The sequence below is a fragment of the Pleurodeles waltl genome, chromosome 11, assembly GCF_031143425.1.
Source record: "Pleurodeles waltl isolate 20211129_DDA chromosome 11, aPleWal1.hap1.20221129, whole genome shotgun sequence".
In the NCBI taxonomy this organism is placed as follows: domain Eukaryota; kingdom Metazoa; phylum Chordata; class Amphibia; order Caudata; family Salamandridae; genus Pleurodeles; species Pleurodeles waltl.
The window spans coordinates 136990457-137012876 of NC_090450.1; the positions used below are offsets into that span (position 1 = coordinate 136990457).

General features: G+C 43.5%; 1 protein-coding gene across 2 annotated transcripts in view; it reads left to right on the top strand.

The window, feature by feature from the left end:
• The window catches only part of LOC138266585 (uncharacterized), an 808694-nt gene that overhangs the window by 729893 nt on the left and 56381 nt on the right, over nucleotides 1-22420 (top strand). For both annotated transcript variants that reach the window (XM_069215427.1, XM_069215428.1), the window contains exon 6: nucleotides 7571-7685. In XM_069215427.1, coding sequence (XP_069071528.1) covers nucleotides 7571-7685 — 115 coding nt within the window. The remainder of the gene's footprint in view (nucleotides 1-7570; nucleotides 7686-22420) is intronic.

Consider the following 22420-nt stretch of genomic DNA (forward strand, 5'->3'; position numbering starts at 1 on the left):
AACTGAAGAATATCCATCTCTCTCCATCAGCTGAGGCAAAACATTCCATACACCCAAGAATCTAATATGATTTCATGCATGACATCTGCCTCAGGAATGAAATCCCTTACATTCTACTATCTAATAGGATGTCAAAGAGACTTGACATCTACCACAACAAAGATGTGTTCTTTTATGTGCTCACTAGCAACCTTTGCGATATGTGTAATGTCCATCGGCCAGAAGTGCAGTGAGCATACTGGTGTTTTTAATAATTTCCCAGACGTTTGTTTTCTTTTGAAATGCAAGCGGACTTTAATGTTAAGGTCGTAATTTCTTTACAACATTTAAGTAGCATTATTTTTGTTTTGCATTGTGCAGGGTAGAAAATAATAGAAGCCTGAAGGAAAAGTAGTCCATTTTCTCATACTGTCTTTATTTCCTAAGATTTCACCCTTACCATTGCAATTTGTACAGCCCTTAGGCCATGAATATTGAACACAATTCTCTGTTTTTGGAATCATTATTATGCTGTTTTAAACACAAAACAGCATTGACAACTATTTTTCAGCTAAGCTGCATATTTAACAAAAGTACAACTTTTCAGCATTTGTTTACTTCCCATAATTATACTGATATATATATGTACATACATCAGCTTTAGCAGTATCGCACCATAAGCTGTTTATTTACCTCATGCCACAAACTACAGTTCAATCAAGTAAATTAATATTAGAATGTTTATCAATTACATTACCTGATGCATAAGAATATTTAAATTCATCAGAACACTTTCGCTCAAAATAGTACCAAGTCATTAAATTCAAACATTTACTTGTCTCAAATCTAGTGACAGAATTATTATAGAAATATTGGCGCAGCAGTTATCTTTGCAAATCGTGTAACTACTGGAAATTGCAGAGAAGACTGGCAACTCCTTAGGCTGTCTTACCAATGAACAAGTAATTGTGACTTTATTCAGATCCCTACATTGTGCATCTGGCATCTACAGAACAGGAAGCGGACAGAGAAGTAGGATTGATACCATTGATACATGTTCCTTAATGGGACAAGAAGTTACATCGCTCAATTTTCTATGAATTGCATTTGGATTGCCTATGCAAAGCAGGAAGTTGCCTCCCATATCTTTAATGAATACAGCTACTTATTAAGAGTGCTACCATATTACAGAAGCTCCCATAAAATTTGTTTTAGGTAATCTGTCTGTAAAAGCTTTAAAAACTTGTAAAAACAAATGACAGGAGCTTGGCAAGGAAAGTAGAAAGAAAAATTTAATTTAACGTGACACAGAGACTCTGATTGGCAAAGCCAGTTTTGAGAGTCCAAATTGCAGAACGTACATACAATCTTTTATCCTCCCAGCCCACAAAGGAGTAACCAGGCGTTTCATCTCTGGACCAATCAATATTTGACACCTGTTCAAGTTCTCGAACATTACAATCAAAGTTCCAGTCACAGTTTCATAACATTGGTTCATAGGGTCAGACAGAGGAAAATAGTCACAGTGGTTACCATACAGTGGCCAACGTGTGCCACATGATAATCAGACGACTTTCTACTTAGGAAAACAACACATGCCCAGGAAGACAGATGTCTCAGCATTTTGTTCAAGCAAGCATGTATGAGTACACCATGGTGCTGTCTTTGTGGAAAGCCTTGCATCATAACTGTGTTCCCAGCATACAGAGTGAAAAACAGTAAACATAGTTCATGGGCGTTATAAATTGTTCAAGAACAGGCATTGCTTTATCACCGAGTATCATAGAGCCAGGAAGTCCAACATGGACTCCATTCCTAACAGTGACTGCAATTCTACAAGCTCACATGCAGTAATCCTTACATTTGTAAGAAGCAAGCCATTTAAAATAGTTCACATACTTGAATCCTAGTAGGATAGTAGAAATGTCTTGTGGGGGCTAAGTTTATATGTAGGTGTACATATTGATTAGCTAAAACATATGATAGCTGGGAAGACACCGAGAACTGAACACGTGAGGGCACCTAAGTGAAGAGTCCAGCTAGATTAATGATTCAAGATCTAATCCATTGCTATGTTCGAAATGAGTCTACAGTCACTCAGGAGGGCTTGGATATTGGCCTTCTCCATCTGTGGATAAGATGCTTCACAAAGAAAAAAGTCTCTCCAGGCCCTTCCTGAAAAGGAGGTGCCATGGGGATAGACTAGCAGACGTTTACTAAGTTGTTCAATACTACTAAAGAGTCACTGTGTGAGGCAAATATTTACAACTGTGGTATTTTAGGCATTGCTCTATATAGCAATTGTGCCTTTTCTGTGTGGACATCCCAGATGTTTTTTTTTTTTGCTGGACTCTATTTTTGCTGGCTTTAGAACTCTGTGCACTTTACCCCTGCTAACCAAGAATAAATTGTCTGTGCTCTCCCTTCAAAAATTGCTAAATTGGCTTATTCCCTGTTTCCATCTTTAACTTGCATATAGGTCCCTAGTGTCTGATGGACAATTTCCACCCAGGTATCTGGAAAATAAATGCCACTAGTGAACTGCAACACCACTTGTGACAACCACTTCAGTGGCAGTGAGAACATGGCTACAGGTGTAACCTGTGTAGCCTGACTATTGCAGTGTAAAACCTGAAATGGGACCTGTCAAAATAATATTTTTTGACAGATTGACCTCTCTTTTAATTATTGGTAAGTCACCCCTATGTAGGCCTTATAGCACACACAGGAGCGTGCATAGGATTTAAAAGTAGACGAGGTTGAAAATTACTATTACCATGTCCCTACAGTGACAAGGCCCAAACTTTATTTCACTGTGGCATGCCTGACATATATAGAAAACCAAATTACAGTTTAAAACACTAATATTCCTAACTCAGGAATAGGGCGAAAAAGAAAAATAATTAAACCACCATTTTTATTAATTATTAAAATCCAATTTAATGGTGAAATTGGAATTCAAATATATGTTAAGAAAAAGTAACTTTTAGAAAGTTACCCTTCACCTGTCTGAGCGTTTAAAAGGCTAATTGGCATTATCTTCAGCCAACTCCTAGCCTGTAATCAGCCCGGAATAATGTGTGAACTAAGTGTGAAATCCCTTCGAGGAGCTACAGAATAGATTGACCTGAATGGGTAGGAATGACTCCTCTGAGCTCTGAAAAAGCTTCAGAGTGGGGGCTGTAGGAATCCTACTGACACTACAGTGTTACAAAATGTCTAACAGGTCTGTGTGGGCTACATGTAACACTTTGGCACACTTAAAAGGAAGAAACCAGGATTAAGGATAATTCTTGTGTATCCCCTAGGTGCTGTAGGACCCTACCTTTGTCCTACCAGGCATTGGTCTCCTTGTTTGTTGAGGAGACAGGGACTGCTTGAAGCAGATATTAGTTTTAGATGTTGGAGTACACAAGTGAATTCCATAGTGCACTCAGTTACATACCCACAGTCCTCAGAGCCCCAGTTTAGAGTGACCAAAGACTTTTGCCATCATGAAAATGCTGTGACACATGGAATTTTTGGCCTCTTTCCAGTAAACCACAAGAGGAACTTCTGCAAATGTAGATAGGGTCACCACTGGAAACCTTTACCCCATTGATTATGGAGTGCACAAGAGTCCCCCCCATTGACAGGCATAAATGGTGCAGCCCAAAGCACCCAATCAGAACACTTTCTGGACCTGCAGAAGAACAGAAAGGGACTGGACCTCCTGTCTGTGACCCGAGAGGAGCCCTGAAGAACAGGACCTACTCCCTCTAGTACCCAGCAAAAGAGGTAGACATCAAGGATCAATTGGATGACCACATATGTGGCCACAGGGACACAACAAGCTTCAAGAGATCTTTTCCCTGAATTGCTCAGCTGAATAGTAGGAGTTGGACTTGGACTATATTTTGCAGCTGGCCTCTCCCTTACAACTTGAGAGCCTCTAAGTGCCTTCCGCTGCAGTCTTGTGGGACTTGTTTGAAGTGCACTTCAACGGTTGTCAGGGCACCAGAAGAAAGTTTGGAAGCTTTTCACCGGGATCAGTCCATTTGATGTTTCCCACCATGGCTCCATCGAGGTTAGCCTCAAACCGTGTCTAGGTACTGGTCTAAAGACTATAATTGGTGCTTTATTTTTATTGGTGCTGTTTCTATTTAAAACTTTGGAAATTAATATCTCCAGTCCCTCTCTGGTTTTTTGTTGTTTTGGTGTCATTTTATTTACAGGGAGTGCAGAATTATTAGGCAAATGAGTATTTTGACCACATCATCCTCTTTATGCATGTTGTCTTACTCCAAGCTGTATAGGCTCAAAAGCCTACTACCAATTAAGCATATTAGGTGATGTGCATCTCTGTAATGAGAAGGGGTGTGGTCTAATGACATCAACACCCTATATCAGGTGTGCATAATTATTAGGCAACTTCCTTTCCTTTGGCAAAATGGGTCAAAAGAAGGACTTGATAGGCTCAGAAAAGTCAAAAATAGTGAGATATCTTGCAGAGGGATGCAGCACTCTTAAAATTGCAAAGCTTCTGAAGCGTGATCATCGAACAATCAAGCGTTTCATTCAAAATAGTCAACAGGGTCGCAAGAAGCGTGTGGAAAAACCAAGGCGCAAAATAACTGCCCATGAACTGAGAAAAGTCAAGCGTGCAGCTGCCACGATGCCACTTGCCACCAGTTTGGCCATATTTCAGAGCTGCAACATCACTGGAGTGCCCAAAAGCACAAGGTGTGCAATACTCAGAGACATGGCCAAGGTAAGAAAGGCTGAAAGACGACCACCACTGAACAAGACACACAAGCTGAAACGTCAAGACTGGGCCAAGAAATATCTCAAGACTGATTTTTCTAAGGTTTTATGGACTGATGAAATGAGAGTGAGTCTTGATGGGCCAGATGGATGGGCCCGTGGCTGGATTGGTAAAGGGCAGAGAGCTCCAGTCCGACTCAGACGCCAGCAAGGTGGAGGTGGAGTACTGGTTTGGGCTGGTATCATCAAAGATGAGCTTGTGGGGCCTTTTCGGGTTGAGGATGGAGTCAAGCTCAACTCCCAGTCCTACTGCCAGTTCCTGGAAGACACCTTCTTCAAGCAGTGGTACAGGAAGAAGTCTGCATCCTTCAAGAAAAACATGATTTTCATGCAGGACAATGCTCCATCACACGCGTCCAAGTACTCCACAGCGTGGCTGGCAAGAAAGGGTATAAAAGAAGGAAATCTAATGACATGGCCTCCTTGTTCACCTGATCTGAACCCCATTGAGAACCTGTGGTCCATCATCAAATGTGAGATTTACAAGGAGGGAAAACAGTACACCTCTCTGAACAGTGTCTGGGAGGCTGTGGTTGCTGCTGCACGCAATGTTGATGGTGAACAGATCAAAACACTGACACAATCCATGGATGGCAGGCTTTTGAGTGTCCTTGCAAAGAAAGGTGGCTATATTGGTCACTGATTTGTTTTTGTTTTGTTTTTGAATGTCAGAAATGTATATTTGTGAATGTTGAGATGTTATATTGGTTTCACTGGTAATGATAAATAATTGAAATGGGTATATATTTTTTTTTGTTAAGTTGCCTAATAATTATGCACAGTGATAGTCACCTGCACACACAGATATCCCCCTAACATAGCTAAAACTTAAAACAAACTAAAAACTACTTCCAAAAATATTCAGTTTTGATATTAATGAGTTTTTTGGGTTCATTGAGAACATGGTTGTTGTTCAATAATAAAATTAATCCTCAAAAATACAACTTGCCTAATAATTCTGCACTCCCTGTATGTACTGTATAAATACTTTACTCATTGCCTTGAGTTAGGCCTATCTGTTCTATCCCATAGCTACAAGGGAGCTGGGCTCAGGTTAATTTGGTGACGTTTAGAGTTGACCCTGATGAGAATTGTGATTAGCAGTTTAAGCCGTAGTAAGATTAGCAGTTACTGCTCCACATCCCAAATATTAATCTATGTTCATGAATTATAGAAGTACTGTATAGGTATTTAGAGAGACATGGCTGGTGTATCGATTTCAAAATTACTGGCGAACTTAAGTTTTGAAAAACTGTCCAGGATGATGATAGAATGAAACAGTCACCATAACAGTGCCTACACTGCATGATTTGATTTTTACGGAAAAGGTTGTGTATATTCATAGTGATATATACTCTTCATACGGAAGTCAAGGGGGGTTGCCATCTCTCCTTCGTTTTCTGATTCTGCTGTTTCTTAGGATCATGGAATTATGAGTTAACCCAGCGGATTAAGCTCAACAATAGGTTATGCTTGAATCCACATTTGTATGTTATTTGTATTGGATTTTGTGATTATAAAATATCTGTTTGCCCTGTCAGTATCGTATTAATGCAACATGAGGGCAGTTTAATGCACTTATGATGTTGTGAGAGCACACAATTGCATTGAACTGTAAGGATGACATGACATTGTGGCACCAACCACAGTGGCGCTGCTTCAGGACTTTACTGAAAGTGGGTTGGAACATCACCTGCAAACCGTCCACTGGTGACTGGAATTCACCTTTTGCCAGGAAATGTAGCACTGCCAACTATATATGCCTACATTAGGCTATATTTTGTCCCATATGTCAGGCAGCAGGTCCTGTATACTATCCGTGCCCAGGCTATTCATGCTATGGATGTAGGTTGAAGTAATGATGGAAGGGTTAGTGCACCTCCTGTAGAGCCGCAGATGTATCCTGTGTGGCTGGACAGCTGCCTCTTTTTGTTTTCACAGTTTTGTTATCTAGGCTTGCATCTTCATTATTTTTAGCATAATAACCTGGTCAGCTGCTCTCTTAATGGTGTTGATTGGCACTGCAAGTAAGGTGAGCTGCTGTACTTACTTATAGTCCTTTGTACTACTGCGCATGTGGGTGTTTATAAATTGCTCATTATTGCTGCCTTTTTCATATGGTATGTGTAGTGACTTCACAACATGTCAATATGCTATAAATATTTATAAATTGTATATTTCCTATGGTTTAGACATTTCTACTTTTTGATATTTGGTTCACAAACACGTTTTTGGTCATTCCCACCAATTTACAAATTGCTCTGAGCTGGTGGAAATCTTTTGTGGTATTTCCTTCTGCATTACAGCTTCCTCTGCAACTTGTGATGTGGGTATTTATTATGTGCCCAGAGTTCCTTCATTTATCGCACCCTAGAAAATCGGAGAGTATTAAAAAAAAAGTCCTGTGTGGTTGTTCCCTGTGTGTTTACATGCAGGGATCATCCGAATAGCTCATGGCAGCTCGAGTTTTCTATTCACTTTTGACGGGTGTCGTAAATCGGGAGCGGTGTTTGAGCTGGTATTCACGATGTGGTGAAACTGCACCCGCTAAACTTGTATTCATCCAGAGTGATAATATTACCAAAGAAAGCATGCAGTAATTACACTCCAGACAACTAGAAATGTAGGCCTTTTTGTGGGACAGCCCATTAAGTTTTAAAGAGAATACTGATGCTAGGGAGCATGCCATAGTATTAAATATTACATTTTTAAAGCCTGTAATATTGTAGATTGCAAATAGGTGAAATATATATAATAGAGATATAATACATTATTTTTCCATTTTTAGGAGCTCTCTTGATTCACAAGCATTACAAAAATATGGACTTTATATCTCAAGAACCCAGCCGCCTGTTTCCTTTCTCATTCAGTGTCAAAGGGATCATTTAAAGAAACAAGAAGAGGTATTGTATTACGATATGTTTACAGTGTTTTACAATAAATTTATTTAATAGTATGAAAACGTTCATATTTTATTGCTGGCATTTCATCTTACTGTCAGGGCACTTACCTTGATTGGATGAACTCCTTATTAATGTTAGTGAACTGTTGCTTCAACAACACAATATACGTGAATCGTAAATAAATGGAATGGTTTTATTTTCATATATCTAGAGATGAATTTGTTATAGAAAATAGACATCAGGAGTAGAGTCCAGTCTATTGATGTCTTCCTTAATAAAATAGCACAGATCATTCTTAAAATATGCCTTTGTGCTAGTGTTTTAAACATTTTGGCCCAGATTATACTTTTTCACACAAAACTGCGCTAATGCAGTTTTCCGTGAAAAGGTTTACCGCCGGGTAGCCCCATTCCAAGACACCGGCTGGGTGTAATATTTATGGAATGATGGTAGCCGGCAATAAGTCCTGGCTAGCGTCTTGAAAAAGGACGCTAGCCGGTGTGGGGGAGGCGTAGGTGGAACAGGAGGTTGTGCCCCAAAGGATGAGGCTGGTCTTGTTAGAAGCATTTTATGCATCTTTAGTAAAGACAGGAGTCATGCCTACCACCTCAATGGCCATGCCCAGGGGACATATGTCTCCTGGGCATGGCTATTGGGCTTAGTGCCATGTAGGGGGGCCCAAGTTAGGCCACTTATAGCACTTTGAAAAAAAAATTACAATACTTACTGTACTTACCTTACTTATCTGGGATGGGGTCCCTCCATCCTCTGGTGTCCCTCTGGCGTGGGTGGGGGTGTCCCTGGGGCTAGGGAAGGGCACCTATGGGCCATTCCTTGGTCTCTGCCCTTGGAAAAAGGCCCACGGGTCCCCTAACGCCTGCCCTGACCCAGGCTTTAAATAATGGCACTAAGCAAGCTTAGAGTTATTATTTAAGGCCCCCTACACCCTATGCTTCATTTTAGCATGGGGGTAAATATGACGCAAAGGCCATATCGACCTGTATATAGAGTTAGGTTTGCGCTGGATTTGCTTAAAAAAAAAGACACAAATTCGGCGCAAACAGAGTATAAATCTGGGCCTAAGGGTCTGCTGTATGAAACGGTTATAGAAAAATGACTTGTAACATAAGGGCCAATGCACTGTCTCTAACCCATACACATGTAAATTGATATGCCATTTTTTAAGCATCAACATCATTTGATTAGGTTTAGTCTCTGTCTATGTATGTAATGTATGTATAGAATATACCACACATATTGACAAACCTGTCTGGCTTTAGTTATTGAATCTATGTATAAATTTGCCTAGGGTCATAAAATAAACCAATTCTTAACCTTTACATCTATTGATTTTTTTTTCTCATGTACATAACCCTTATCATTGATACTTCAAAATATTATGATACATTTCTCAGTCCACAAGGCTTTTAAATTATTATTATTTACCTTTTGTTAAATTCACTGAATTGGTGAGTATATAATTTACTTTATCCTTTAAGAATTGAACATTAAAACCTTCTTGAATTTATGCTATCCAGTTTAGTTCCTGCTGGTGGGTGTGAAAAGTGGCATAATCTGCAAATCCCTTCACATGTACCATCGAGAGAGAAATACACCTTTGTTACTGAAGCTCTTCAAGTTTCACAATGGTGTTACAAATAAAAAGGGGAATCAGAATTTCGTCATTTGCTTTAAGGAGCTTGGTTGAGGATTTCGGGCCAGACGTATCAAGCAATTTTGCATTTGCAAACGGTGCGAATTGCAAAATTCGTCCATTTGCGAATGCAGAAATGCCTTTCAAGATGTATGAAAGGCATTCGCTGTGCAATTTTAAGTAATCACTAAAATAGCAATTCCTTAAAATTGCGACCATATTTAGAGAATCGCAAATTGCGATTTTCTAAATAGGAAATCCCAAATAGGGAATTCCTATTTGCGATTTCCAAAGCACATGTATCCAGCATTTCCTAAATGTGAATTGGGCATTTAGGAAATGCAATTACCACCAAATCCAATTTGGTGGTAAAAATATAACATTTTAAAAAATGCATTATAATGGGCATGTGTGTGCTTCACATGTCCACAAATATTTTTTTAAGGTGCATCAGAGGGGGCCTTAGGCCCCCATCACCCTGGGGTTTGCATTACCTAATTTGCGAATTCCAAACTGGAATTCAAAAATTGGGAAATGCAAAACCATTCGCACATATTGGCCTACAGGCCTATTTGGATGAATAGAGTCGCATTCTCTAATTGCGATTCAGTAATAGCGATTGCGAATTTTAAGAAATCGCTATTACTGAATCTCAAATTTCATACATCCCATTTTGCATTTCTTAAATAGCGATTTCTCAAAATTCGCTATTTAAGAAATGCAAAACAGATCTTTGATACATCTGGCCCTTAGTATGGAAAAAGCCTTTCACAAAAAGAATGTGACTTTGACCAAGACTAATATCAATCAACAATGCTTAACAGAACCTTAGTAATCCAAGATTCTGGCTTATTTAATACCATTAACATTTCTAGGCAAGCCATGTCTGGGTAGATGCAAATTTTATCCAATTAGGATTGGTATCAAGAGCCTGATATGCCAGGAACTTTAAACTATGCATGATTCCCCTTCCCTACGTGCTCATCTTTAAAACTACAGATCTAAAAAGCCATCGTAAAGGTGTCCATGGCTATCTGGCTGAAAAGCTCATTACTTAAAGTTACTCTTGGCACAGCTGCAGCCAGGAACCCATCAGACTGGATATGAAGAAGAGCAAAAAATAAAAAAACACAAGGAAACAGACGTTTTCCATCTATGCACCCAGGATCGGTAACGGCATCTCTGTATCTATCAGGACCCGAACTTGCTCCTGCTCTCTGAAAAACACAACATCAACACAGAGGTATAGAGGCATGGACTCACCATTAACAAACTTCAGGGAGTGGTTGGCCTAACTGGACTTAGTGGATACACAGAAGATGTCCAATCTAAACAACATTGCCTACTGTCATGCCTGCTGAAACTATGAAAGGCTCCACCATTTACTGGTGGGGAGTAGTCTAGATGCACATGCATTGTCATAAAACCTTTTAAAGTGACAATTGCAATGTGTGACTGAAGAGGCAAAGGTCAAATGGTTGATTTAATAAACTTCTCGTCCATGATACACCTAATTTGGGGGGGAGATTAAGAAGACTTTTGCGAACTTCATGAAAGAAAATATAAGGGATGTAATGCTGTTAGCAGCACTTTGAGACATGCTCAGAGTGGTTCTCCAGGGCATTTTTATATCAGTGTCCTCGCGCCTTAACAATACCTCTGCTGACGTAAGAGCTAATCTCAAACTTGAACCGAGAGAACTAGAGACAACCACAAATTGATCCCAGTTCCAAAGACATGGTGCCATATTTTAGCACTGCAAACTTAGATGCACAATATTGGATCTAACCCTTTCTGTAGGGTCACCCCAGACTTATTCCTCTACTTGCCATCCTTTAGTGAGCCCATTTTTGTTGGTTTTTATGGCACTGTCATTTTAAATACTGTACCCAGTGGTGGAGTGGTTGTGCCCTTCCTTGAAGCCATGGTAAAAGTAGCCTACACCTGATTGGTACATTTAATTTACTTATAAGTCCATATTACACAGTACTACACTTACCCTGTGCCTATACATTAAATGCTACTAGAGGGCTGCAACACACATTGTGCAACCCATTAAAGTAGCCATTTAAACATGTCTTAGTTCCTGCCACTGCAGCTTTTATAACAGTTTTACACACTCATTCCAACATGCAAAATAAACATTTTTCCAGACCTAAACCTTCCATTTTATTGCTTATAGTTCACCCCTAAGAAAGGCCTTAAAGGAACATAGGGCAAGGTGCAAGGTGTTTAAAAAGTAGGACATGTTTTTTCTAGTTTTACATGTCCTAGCAGCGAGAAGCTCTCCAAATTATTTATCCCTGTTGGAAGACTTCTCTCTAAAAGACTGACACTGGGTTACCTTATTACACCTAATAAGTAATAACTTCAGTTTGGGAACAGTTTGTGTATTTCTTTCAGGGATGGAAAGAAAAGGGTCTTGCGGCTGGGACAGGGTGTTCACTTTCTGAGCAGGATGCCCCCACCCAGGGGTTTTACTCAGCTTTCCTCAGCTTCAAAATGTAGCCTCTGAGCTTATGTAGTGTTGGTAAATGCCTACCGTTCTCGAATGCCGGGCGCGAGGAATTCCACACGCGCTGGTATGTATTGGAGGCATTCGAGAACGGAGGTGGTGACGGTTTTGAATGGTGGACGGAGCAACTGCACGTCTCCCTTCTTCCATGTACTTGAAGAAATAAAGTAATTTCCAGACTCACTCGGTGTGGAGATTCTTACAATTGGCGACGAGGAGAAGAATTAATCCGAGCGCGTCATCTTGAGGAGTGTGCTGCACAGTGGGTAGCCACTATTCCGGGGCTGTGAAGCATTTTGGGTTACAGCTGAAGATCGTCTTTTCTACACTGTGAGTTAGAAACTGGGAAAGATGTTCCCAGCAGGCTAAGATCAACATTGATTGAAGCAGTGTCTGTGTGGGTGTGTGCTACTACCGGGACTGCCTCCAACTGACATCATCCTGTTTCGGTGGCCATTTTCGATTGGTCAAAACATGACAATGCATCATTGCTAAGTGGCCGCCATTTTAAGTTGGGATATGTAAAGAAATGGCTCCCTGTTGCAGTTACCCCCCACTTTTTGCCTGATACTGATGCTGACTTGACTGAGAAGAGTGCTGGGACCCTGCTAACCAGGCCCCAGCACCAGTGTTCCTTCACCTAAAATGTACCATTGTATCCACAATTGGCACACCCTGGCATTCAGATAAGTCCCTTGTAACTGGTACTTCTAGTACCAAGGGTCCTGATGCCAAGGAAGGTCTCTAAGGGCTGCAGCATGTCTTAGGCCACCCTAGAGACCCCTCACTCAGCACAGACACACTGCTTACAAGCCTGTGTGTGCTAGTGAGAACAAAATGAGTAAGTCGACATGGCACTCCCCTCAGGGTGCCATGCCAGCCTCTCACTGCCTATGCAGTATAGGTAAGACACCCCTCTAGCAGGCCTTACAGCCCTAAGGCAGGGTGCACTATACCATAGGTGAGGGTACCAGTGCATGAGCATGGTACCCCTACAGTGTCTAAACAAAACCTTAGACATTGTAAGTGCAGGGTAGCCATAAGAGTATATGGTCTGGGAGTCTGTCAAACACGAACTCCACAGCACCATAATGGCTACACTGAAAACTGGGAAGTTTGGTATCAAACTTCTCAGCACAATAAATGCACACTGATGCCAGTGTACAGTTTATTGCAAAATACACCCCAGAGGGCACCTTAGAGGTGCCCCCTGAAACTTAACCGACTGTCTGTGTAGGCTGACTAGTTCCAGCAGCCTGCCACACCAGAGACATGTTGCTGGCCCCATGGGGAGAGTGCCTTTGTCACTCTGAGGCCAGTAACAAAGCCTGCACTGGGTGGAGATGCTAACACCTCCCCCAGGCAGGAACTGTGACACCTGGCGGTGAGCCTCAAAGGCTCCCCCCTTTGTCACAGCCCAGCAGGGCACTCCAGCTTAGTGGAGTTGCCCGCCCCCTCCGGCCACGGCCCCCACTTTTGGCGGCAAGGCTGGAGGGAACAAAGAAAGCAACAAGGAGGAGTCACTGGCCAGTCAGGACAGCCCCTAAGGTGTCCTGAGCTGAGGTGACTCTAACTTTTAGAAATCCTCCATCTTGCAGATGGAGGATTCCCCCAATAGGGTTAGGATTGTGACCCCCTCCCCTTGGGAGGAGGCACAAAGAGGGTGTACCCACCCTCAGGGCTAGTAGCCATTGGCTACTAACCCCCCAGACCTAAACACGCCCTTAAATTTAGTATTTAAGGGCTACCCTGAACCCTAGAAAATTAGATTCCTGCAACAAGAAGAAGGACTGCCCAGCTGAAAACCCCTGCAGCGGAAGACCAGAAGACGACAACTGCCTTGGCTCCAGAAACTCACCGGCCTGTCTCCTGCCTTCCAAAGATCCTGCTCCAGCGACGCCTTCCGAAGGGACCAGCGACCTCGACACCCTCTGAGGACTGCCCCTGCTTCGAAAAGACAAGAAACTCCCGAGGACAGCGGACCTGCTCCAAGAAAAGCTGCAACTTTGTTTCCAGCAGCTTTAAAGAACCCTGCAAGCTCCCCGCAAGAAGCGTGAGACTTGCAACACTGCACCCGGCGACCCCGACTCGACTGGTGGAGATCCGACGCCTCAGGAGGGACCCCAGGACTACTCTGATACTGTGAGTACCAAAACCTGTCCCCCCTGAGCCCCCACAGCGCCGCCTGCAGAGGGAATCCCGAGGCTTCCCCTGACCGCGACTCTTTGAACCTAAAGTCCCGACGCCTGGGAGAGACCCTGCACCCGCAGCCCCCAGGACCTGAAGGACCGGACTTTCACTGGAGAAGTGACCCCCAGGAGTCCCTCTCCCTTGCCCAAGTGGAGGTTTCCCCGAGGAATCCCCCCCTTGCCTGCCTGCAGCGCTGAAGAGATCCCGAGATCTCTCATAGACTAACATTGCGAACCCGACGCTTGTTTCTACACTGCACCTGGCCGCCCCCGCGCCGCTGAGGGTGAAATTTCTGTGTGGACTTGTGTCCCCCCCGGTGCCCTACAAAACCCCCCTGGTCTGCCCTCCGACGACGCGGGTACTTACCTGCAAGCAGACCGGAACCGGGGCACCCCCTTCTCTCCATTCTAGCCTATGTGTTTTGGGCACCACTTTGAACTCTGCACCTGACCGGCCCTGAGCTGCTGGTGTGGTGACTTTGGGGTTGCTCTGAACCCCCAACGGTGGGCTACCTTGGACCAAGAACTGAACCCTGTAAGCGTCTTACTTACCTGGTAAAACTAATCAAAACTTACCTCCCCTAGGAACTGTGAAAATTGCACTGTGTCCACTTTTAAAACAGCTATTTGTCAATAACTTGAAAAGTATACATGCAATTTTGATGATTTGAAGTTCCTAAAGTACTTACCTGCAATACCTTTCGAATGAGCTATTACATGTAGAATTTGAACCTGTGGTTCTTAAAATAAACTAAGAAAAGATATTTTTCTATATAAAAACCTATTGGCTGGATTTGTCTCTGAGTGTGTGTACCTCATTTATTGTCTATGTGTATGTACAACAAATGCTTAACACTACTCCTTGGATAAGCCTACTGCTCGACCACACTACCACAAAATAGAGCATTAGTATTATCTATTTTTACCACTATTTTACCTCTAAGGGGAACCCTTGGACTCTGTGCATGCTATTCCTTACTTTGAAATAGCACATACAGAGCCAACTTCCTACATTGGTGGATCAGCGGTGGGGTACAAGACTTTGCATTTGCTGGACTACTCAGCCAATACCTGATCACACGACAAATTCCAAAATTGTCATTAGAAATTGATTTTTGCAATTTGAAAAGTTTTCTAAATTCTTAAAAGACCTGCTAGGGCCTTGTGTTAGATCCTGTTTAGCATTTCTTTTAGAGTTTAAAAGTTTGTAAAAGTTTGAATTAGATTCTAGAACCAGTTGTAGATTCTTAAAAAGTATTCCAACTTTTAGAAGCAAAATGTCTAGCACAGATGTGACTGTGGTGGAACTCGACACCACACCTTACCTCCATCTTAAGATGAGGGAGCTAAGGTCACTCTGTAAAATAAAGAAAATAACAATGGGCCCCAAACCTACCAAAATACAGCTCCAGGAGCTTTTGGCAGAGTTTGAAAAGGCCAACCCCTCTGAGGGTGGCAACTCAGAGGAAGAGGATAGTGACTTGGAGGAAAATTCCCCCCTACCAGTCCTATCTAGGGAGAACAGGGTCCCTCAAACCCTGACTCCAAAAATAATAGTCAGAGATGCTGGTTCCCTCACAGGAGAGACCAACACCTCTGAAATCACTGAGGATAACTCCAGTGAAGATGACCCCCTGTTAGCCAGGATGGTCAAAAGATTGGCTTTGGAAAAGCAGCTCCTAGCCATAGAAAGGGAAAGAAAAGAGATGGGCCTAGGTCCCATCAATGGTGGCAGCAACTTAAATAGGGTCAGAGATTCTCCTGACATCCTAAAAATCCCCAAAGGGATTGTAACAAAATATGAAGATGGTGATGACATCACCAAATGGTTCACAGCTTTTGAGAGGGCTTGTGTAACCAGAAAAGTGAACAGATCTCACTGGGGTGCTCTCCTTTGGGAAATGTTCACTGGAAAGTGTAGGGATAGACTCCTCACACTCTCTGGAAAAGATGCAGAATCTTATGACCTCATGAAGGGTACCCTGATTGAGGGCTTTGGATTCTCCACTGAGGAGTATAGAATTAGATTCAGGGGGGCTCAAAAATCCTCGAGCCAGACCTGGGTTGACTTTGTAGACTACTCAGTAAAAACACTAGATGGTTGGTTAACTGGAAATGAAGTGTGTGACTATGTTGGGCTTTATAATTTGTTTATGAAAGAACACATTTTAAGTAACTGCTTCAATGAAAGGTTGCATCAGTATCTGGTAGACCTAGGTCCAATTTCTCCCCAAGAATTGGGAAAGAAGGCAGACCACTGGGTCAAGACTAGGGTAACCAAAACTTCCACTGGGGGTGACCAAAAGAAAGGGGTTACAAAAACTCCCCAGGAGAAAGTGGGTAACACTAGAAACCAAGAAAAAGAGTCCTCTGTAGGCCCCCAAAAACCAGAACAGGTGGGTGGGCCCCAGGATACAACCCAAAACAAAGGTGGGTACCAGGGTAAGAACTGGGATGCCACTAAGGCATGGTGCCACAACTGTAAACAGTCTGGGCACCACACCAAGGACACTTCTTGTCCCAAAAACAAACCCCAGAACAAAATTCCAGGGGTAACCAGTGTAGCCATGGGAGATGACTCCTCAGATGAAGAGGTCTTCATAGCCTTCAACTGGAAACAGGGCCCAACAGGTGAGTTGGAGATTCCAGAGGGAAGTAGACACTTCCACCACCTACTGGTGAATGGAATCCCAACCACTGCCCTGAGAGACACTTGTGCCAGTCACACTATTGTGCATGACAGGCTGGTGCTCTCAAACCAGTACATCCCAGGTGAGACTGCCAGGGTAAGAGTTAGCCTAGACAGGGTCACTAAGAGGCCTGTGGCTTTAGTGCCCATAGAAGTGGGTGGCACTCTTAGCTGGAGAAGGGTAGTAGTCAGTACAGACCTCCCCCTTGATTGTCTCCTTGGAAATGACTACCCAGAGGTTAGTCAGAGCCCAAGAGAGGAACTGGTCCAGTGCCAGTCCTCTCCCAAGGATTCTGGAAGTCCTGCCTCTGCAGTAAATGCAAGCAGGCCCCAGAAGAAGAAGAAAAGAAAACAGAGTAGGAAGGGTGGACAACCTTTAGCCAAGGTTACAGCAAGCCAAGGAGATTCTGCTCCAGTAGGGGAGAACTCCAAAAATGGCCCTGATAAAGTCCAACCTGACCCACAAGAAGTCCTGGCTAGTCAGGCAACTGTTAAACCTGAGTGGGTGGCTCCTCAGCTAACAGAAGAAAGAGTGGAAGAAGGGTGTTTACTACAAGATGTGGTAACCCCCCACTCTAATACAGCAGACAGGCAACCTGAACCCAAAGAGGCCTGTAACTTAGCCCCTTCCCTTTTAGGTGAAGAGCTAAAGGTGTGGTTCTGGGCACTGACAGCTGTCAGTGGCCTCTGCTGGGTGTTAGCCTTTATGGCTGCACTATCCTTAGCATGGTGGTCTGACCCCATGCCAAATAGCAAGTTAGGCCCCCTGACCCTATTGGTCATGGTGGGGTTACTCCAGCTCTGGGTAACCTCTCTGGGTAAGCTAGGGGTAACCCTGGCCAAGATAAGGTTAGCAGAGGTGGATACCTCTAAGACCAAAATAGAAAGAATGGGTGGAGACATTGAAGAGGCAGACAAGAGGCAATTCAGACTAGGTCCTATCACTGTGGAAGTAGGTCAGTTCCCCAAAGGGAATGACCTGAACAGAAGGATGTAAGGCAGAGTAGGCCCTGCAACTAACCAGCCTATTTCTCCTACTCTTCCCCGCCTGACAGACTAGGAAGACTCTCCCAGCTTGGGCTGAGTCTCCTGGCCTGTGGGCTGGGGGGGGCTTGTGTAAAGAAATGGCTCCCTGTTGCAGTTACCCCCCACTTTTTGCCTGATACTGATGCTGACTTGACTGAGAAGAGTGCTGGGACCCTGCTAACCAGGCCCCAGCACCAGTGTTCCTTCACCTAAAATGTACCATTGTATCCACAATTGGCACACCCTGGCATTCAGATAAGTCCCTTGTAACTGGTACTTCTAGTACCAAGGGTCCTGATGCCAAGGAAGGTCTCTAAGGGCTGCAGCATGTCTTAGGCCACCCTAGAGACCCCTCACTCAGCACAGACACACTGCTTACAAGCCTGTGTGTGCTAGTGAGAACAAAATGAGTAAGTCGACATGGCACTCCCCTCAGGGTGCCATGCCAGCCTCTCACTGCCTATGCAGTATAGGTAAGACACCCCTCTAGCAGGCCTTACAGCCCTAAGGCAGGGTGCACTATACCATAGGTGAGGGTACCAGTGCATGAGCATGGTACCCCTACAGTGTCTAAACAAAACCTTAGACATTGTAAGTGCAGGGTAGCCATAAGAGTATATGGTCTGGGAGTCTGTCAAACACGAACTCCACAGCACCATAATGGCTACACTGAAAACTGGGAAGTTTGGTATCAAACTTCTCAGCACAATAAATGCACACTGATGCCAGTGTACAGTTTATTGCAAAATACACCCCAGAGGGCACCTTAGAGGTGCCCCCTGAAACTTAACCGACTGTCTGTGTAGGCTGACTAGTTCCAGCAGCCTGCCACACCAGAGACATGTTGCTGGCCCCATGGGGAGAGTGCCTTTGTCACTCTGAGGCCAGTAACAAAGCCTGCACTGGGTGGAGATGCTAACACCTCCCCCAGGCAGGAACTGTGACACCTGGCGGTGAGCCTCAAAGGCTCCCCCCTTTGTCACAGCCCAGCAGGGCACTCCAGCTTAGTGGAGTTGCCCGCCCCCTCCGGCCACGGCCCCCACTTTTGGCGGCAAGGCTGGAGGGAACAAAGAAAGCAACAAGGAGGAGTCACTGGCCAGTCAGGACAGCCCCTAAGGTGTCCTGAGCTGAGGTGACTCTAACTTTTAGAAATCCTCCATCTTGCAGATGGAGGATTCCCCCAATAGGGTTAGGATTGTGACCCCCTCCCCTTGGGAGGAGGCACAAAGAGGGTGTACCCACCCTCAGGGCTAGTAGCCATTGGCTACTAACCCCCCAGACCTAAACACGCCCTTAAATTTAGTATTTAAGGGCTACCCTGAACCCTAGAAAATTAGATTCCTGCAACAAGAAGAAGGACTGCCCAGCTGAAAACCCCTGCAGCGGAAGACCAGAAGACGACAACTGCCTTGGCTCCAGAAACTCACCGGCCTGTCTCCTGCCTTCCAAAGATCCTGCTCCAGCGACGCCTTCCGAAGGGACCAGCGACCTCGACACCCTCTGAGGACTGCCCCTGCTTCGAAAAGACAAGAAACTCCCGAGGACAGCGGACCTGCTCCAAGAAAAGCTGCAACTTTGTTTCCAGCAGCTTTAAAGAACCCTGCAAGCTCCCCGCAAGAAGCGTGAGACTTGCAACACTGCACCCGGCGACCCCGACTCGACTGGTGGAGATCCGACGCCTCAGGAGGGACCCCAGGACTACTCTGATACTGTGAGTACCAAAACCTGTCCCCCCTGAGCCCCCACAGCGCCGCCTGCAGAGGGAATCCCGAGGCTTCCCCTGACCGCGACTCTTTGAACCTAAAGTCCCGACGCCTGGGAGAGACCCTGCACCCGCAGCCCCCAGGACCTGAAGGACCGGACTTTCACTGGAGAAGTGACCCCCAGGAGTCCCTCTCCCTTGCCCAAGTGGAGGTTTCCCCGAGGAATCCCCCCCTTGCCTGCCTACACGCTGAAGAGATCCCGAGATCTCTCATAGACTAACATTGCGAACCCGACGCTTGTTTCTACACTGCACCCGGCCGCCCCCGCGCCGCTGAGGGTGAAATTTCTGTGTGGACTTGTGTCCCCCCCGGTGCCCTACAAAACCCCCCTGGTCTGCCCTCCGACGACGCGGGTACTTACCTGCAAGCAGACCGGAACCGGGGCACCCCCTTCTCTCCATTCTAGCCTATGTGTTTTGGGCACCACTTTGAACTCTGCACCTGACCGGCCCTGAGCTGCTGGTGTGGTGACTTTGGGGTTGCTCTGAACCCCCAACGGTGGGCTACCTTGGACCAAGAACTGAACCCTGTAAGCGTCTTACTTACCTGGTAAAACTAATCAAAACTTACCTCCCCTAGGAACTGTGAAAATTGCACTGTGTCCACTTTTAAAACAGCTATTTGTCAATAACTTGAAAAGTATACATGCAATTTTGATGATTTGAAGTTCCTAAAGTACTTACCTGCAATACCTTTCGAATGAGCTATTACATGTAGAATTTGAACCTGTGGTTCTTAAAATAAACTAAGAAAAGATATTTTTCTATATAAAAACCTATTGGCTGGATTTGTCTCTGAGTGTGTGTACCTCATTTATTGTCTATGTGTATGTACAACAAATGCTTAACACTACTCCTTGGATAAGCCTACTGCTCGACCACACTACCACAAAATAGAGCATTAGTATTATCTATTTTTACCACTATTTTACCTCTAAGGGGAACCCTTGGACTCTGTGCATGCTATTCCTTACTTTGAAATAGCACATACAGAGCCAACTTCCTACAGGATAGCTCTATAAACAGAGTGGCAGCCATTTTAATTTATACATTATTTATGCGGCAGCCATTTTAAATTGGGAAAGTACGTGCTAACAAATTTATTGCTAGCTTGACTAACATTAGGAATTGCCTGTGTTTTTTTTTATCAGTTTAATACATCTTTTAAACATTTGTAACCAACTATTAGCAATTATAGTGGTTACCTCTACTTAAGTGGATAATTTTAGAAGGGAGACAGTGCAAATACATGGCGGCAAACAACCCATGGAATTTATCACCTCCACAATCATTTATTCCTGTTGCTGGTTCACCTATATTAAAATGGGAGGAATGGAGTGAATATTTCAGGAATTATATCTCCGCCATTGAGGAGGAAGAAGAACTTTCTGCAGAAAAGAAATATAGGATCCTCTTACATTGTTTAGGACCAGGTGGTCTGAAAATTTTCAAAAACATTAATAAGAAACCTAGGCAAGCGGGTGATGGTGATCTGTATAAGAATGTGCTTGAAGACTTAGATAACTATTACAGACCTAGAGTTTGCATAGCTGTGGATCGCTATAAATTTTTTCATCGGAAGCAAGGGAAGGAGGAACCAGTAGAGGATTACGTGTCTGCCTTAAAAAATTTAGCAATAAATTACAGATTTGGTGATTTACATGACGAACTTATTCGTGACCAGATTGTTATGCAATCGTCAAACTCGAACGTTCAAGACAATCTGTGGGCCAAAGGAGAAAGCTCTTTGCAGGAGGTCATTGACATTGTAAAAAGGGCAGAACTGACTGGAAGGTGTGCGAAAGAAGTTTTAAATGAAAATAAAAGAGAGGAGACCATAATTGCAAGAGTGAAAGGAAAAAAACACACTAAAGATTTTAAGAAGAGAAGCACAGGGAGAACAGGAATAGAATCTAAGAATTTTAAGTCTGATGATAAAAAGAAGTGTTACAGATGTGGCAGTTATGACCACTTGGCGAATGATAAAGTGTGTCCGGCAAAGAAACAGAAATGTTTAAATTGTGGAATTGTAGGCCATTTCCAAAAAGTGTGTCAGAGAAAGACTGGGGGTAGCAAAATCTTGGATCTGGAAGACACAAACTCTTCTGAGGATGATGATTTGAACATGTGTATTTTATGTGTAAATCCTTCCGACGAAGACACTATTCTTTGTATGAGACAAGAAGAGAAAAATAGAATGAAAAAGCCAAGTTGTGAGATTATGTTGGGAGGAGTGACTATGCGCATTGTAGTAGATTCAGGGTCTCCATACACTATTATTAATCAAAATGTGTGGGAAAGAAGTCTCAAATACGTTGTGGGTGAAGAGTTATGCTCACCAGACATAACAATCAAGACATTTATTGGGGAAATTATTGAATTGTTAGGCTACAAGGAATTGAAATTCCAGTATAAGAACAGAGAAATGATCGGAAAATTGTACATTGCAGTCACTGGCCCTTCCGTTTTGGGATGGATTGATCAGAGGAAATTGGGTATAATATTGGACCCCAATAATCCTGAACCGGTATTGTCTATAGATAAAGGGGTAGGAATTGGTCAACTGGTTCTGCAGAAATTCTCCAGAGTATTTACGGGAAAGATTGGAAAAATGAAAGGCTTTATGCACCTTATTCATTTAAAAAAGGATGCTGTACCACAGGTGCATAAAGTAAGAAATATTCCCATTCCCTTAAAGGAATATGTTAAACTGCAATTGGATAAATTACAAGAAGAGAAAATTATAGAACCTATTGAATCTTCTGAGTGGGTGGCCCCATTAGTCGTGGTGAAGAAAGCCAATGGGGGTTTACGATTATGCATCGATTTGAGAGATCTAAATAAGAATATACTAGTTGATCAATTCCCCTTGCCACATATTAGTGAAATGTTATCACGTA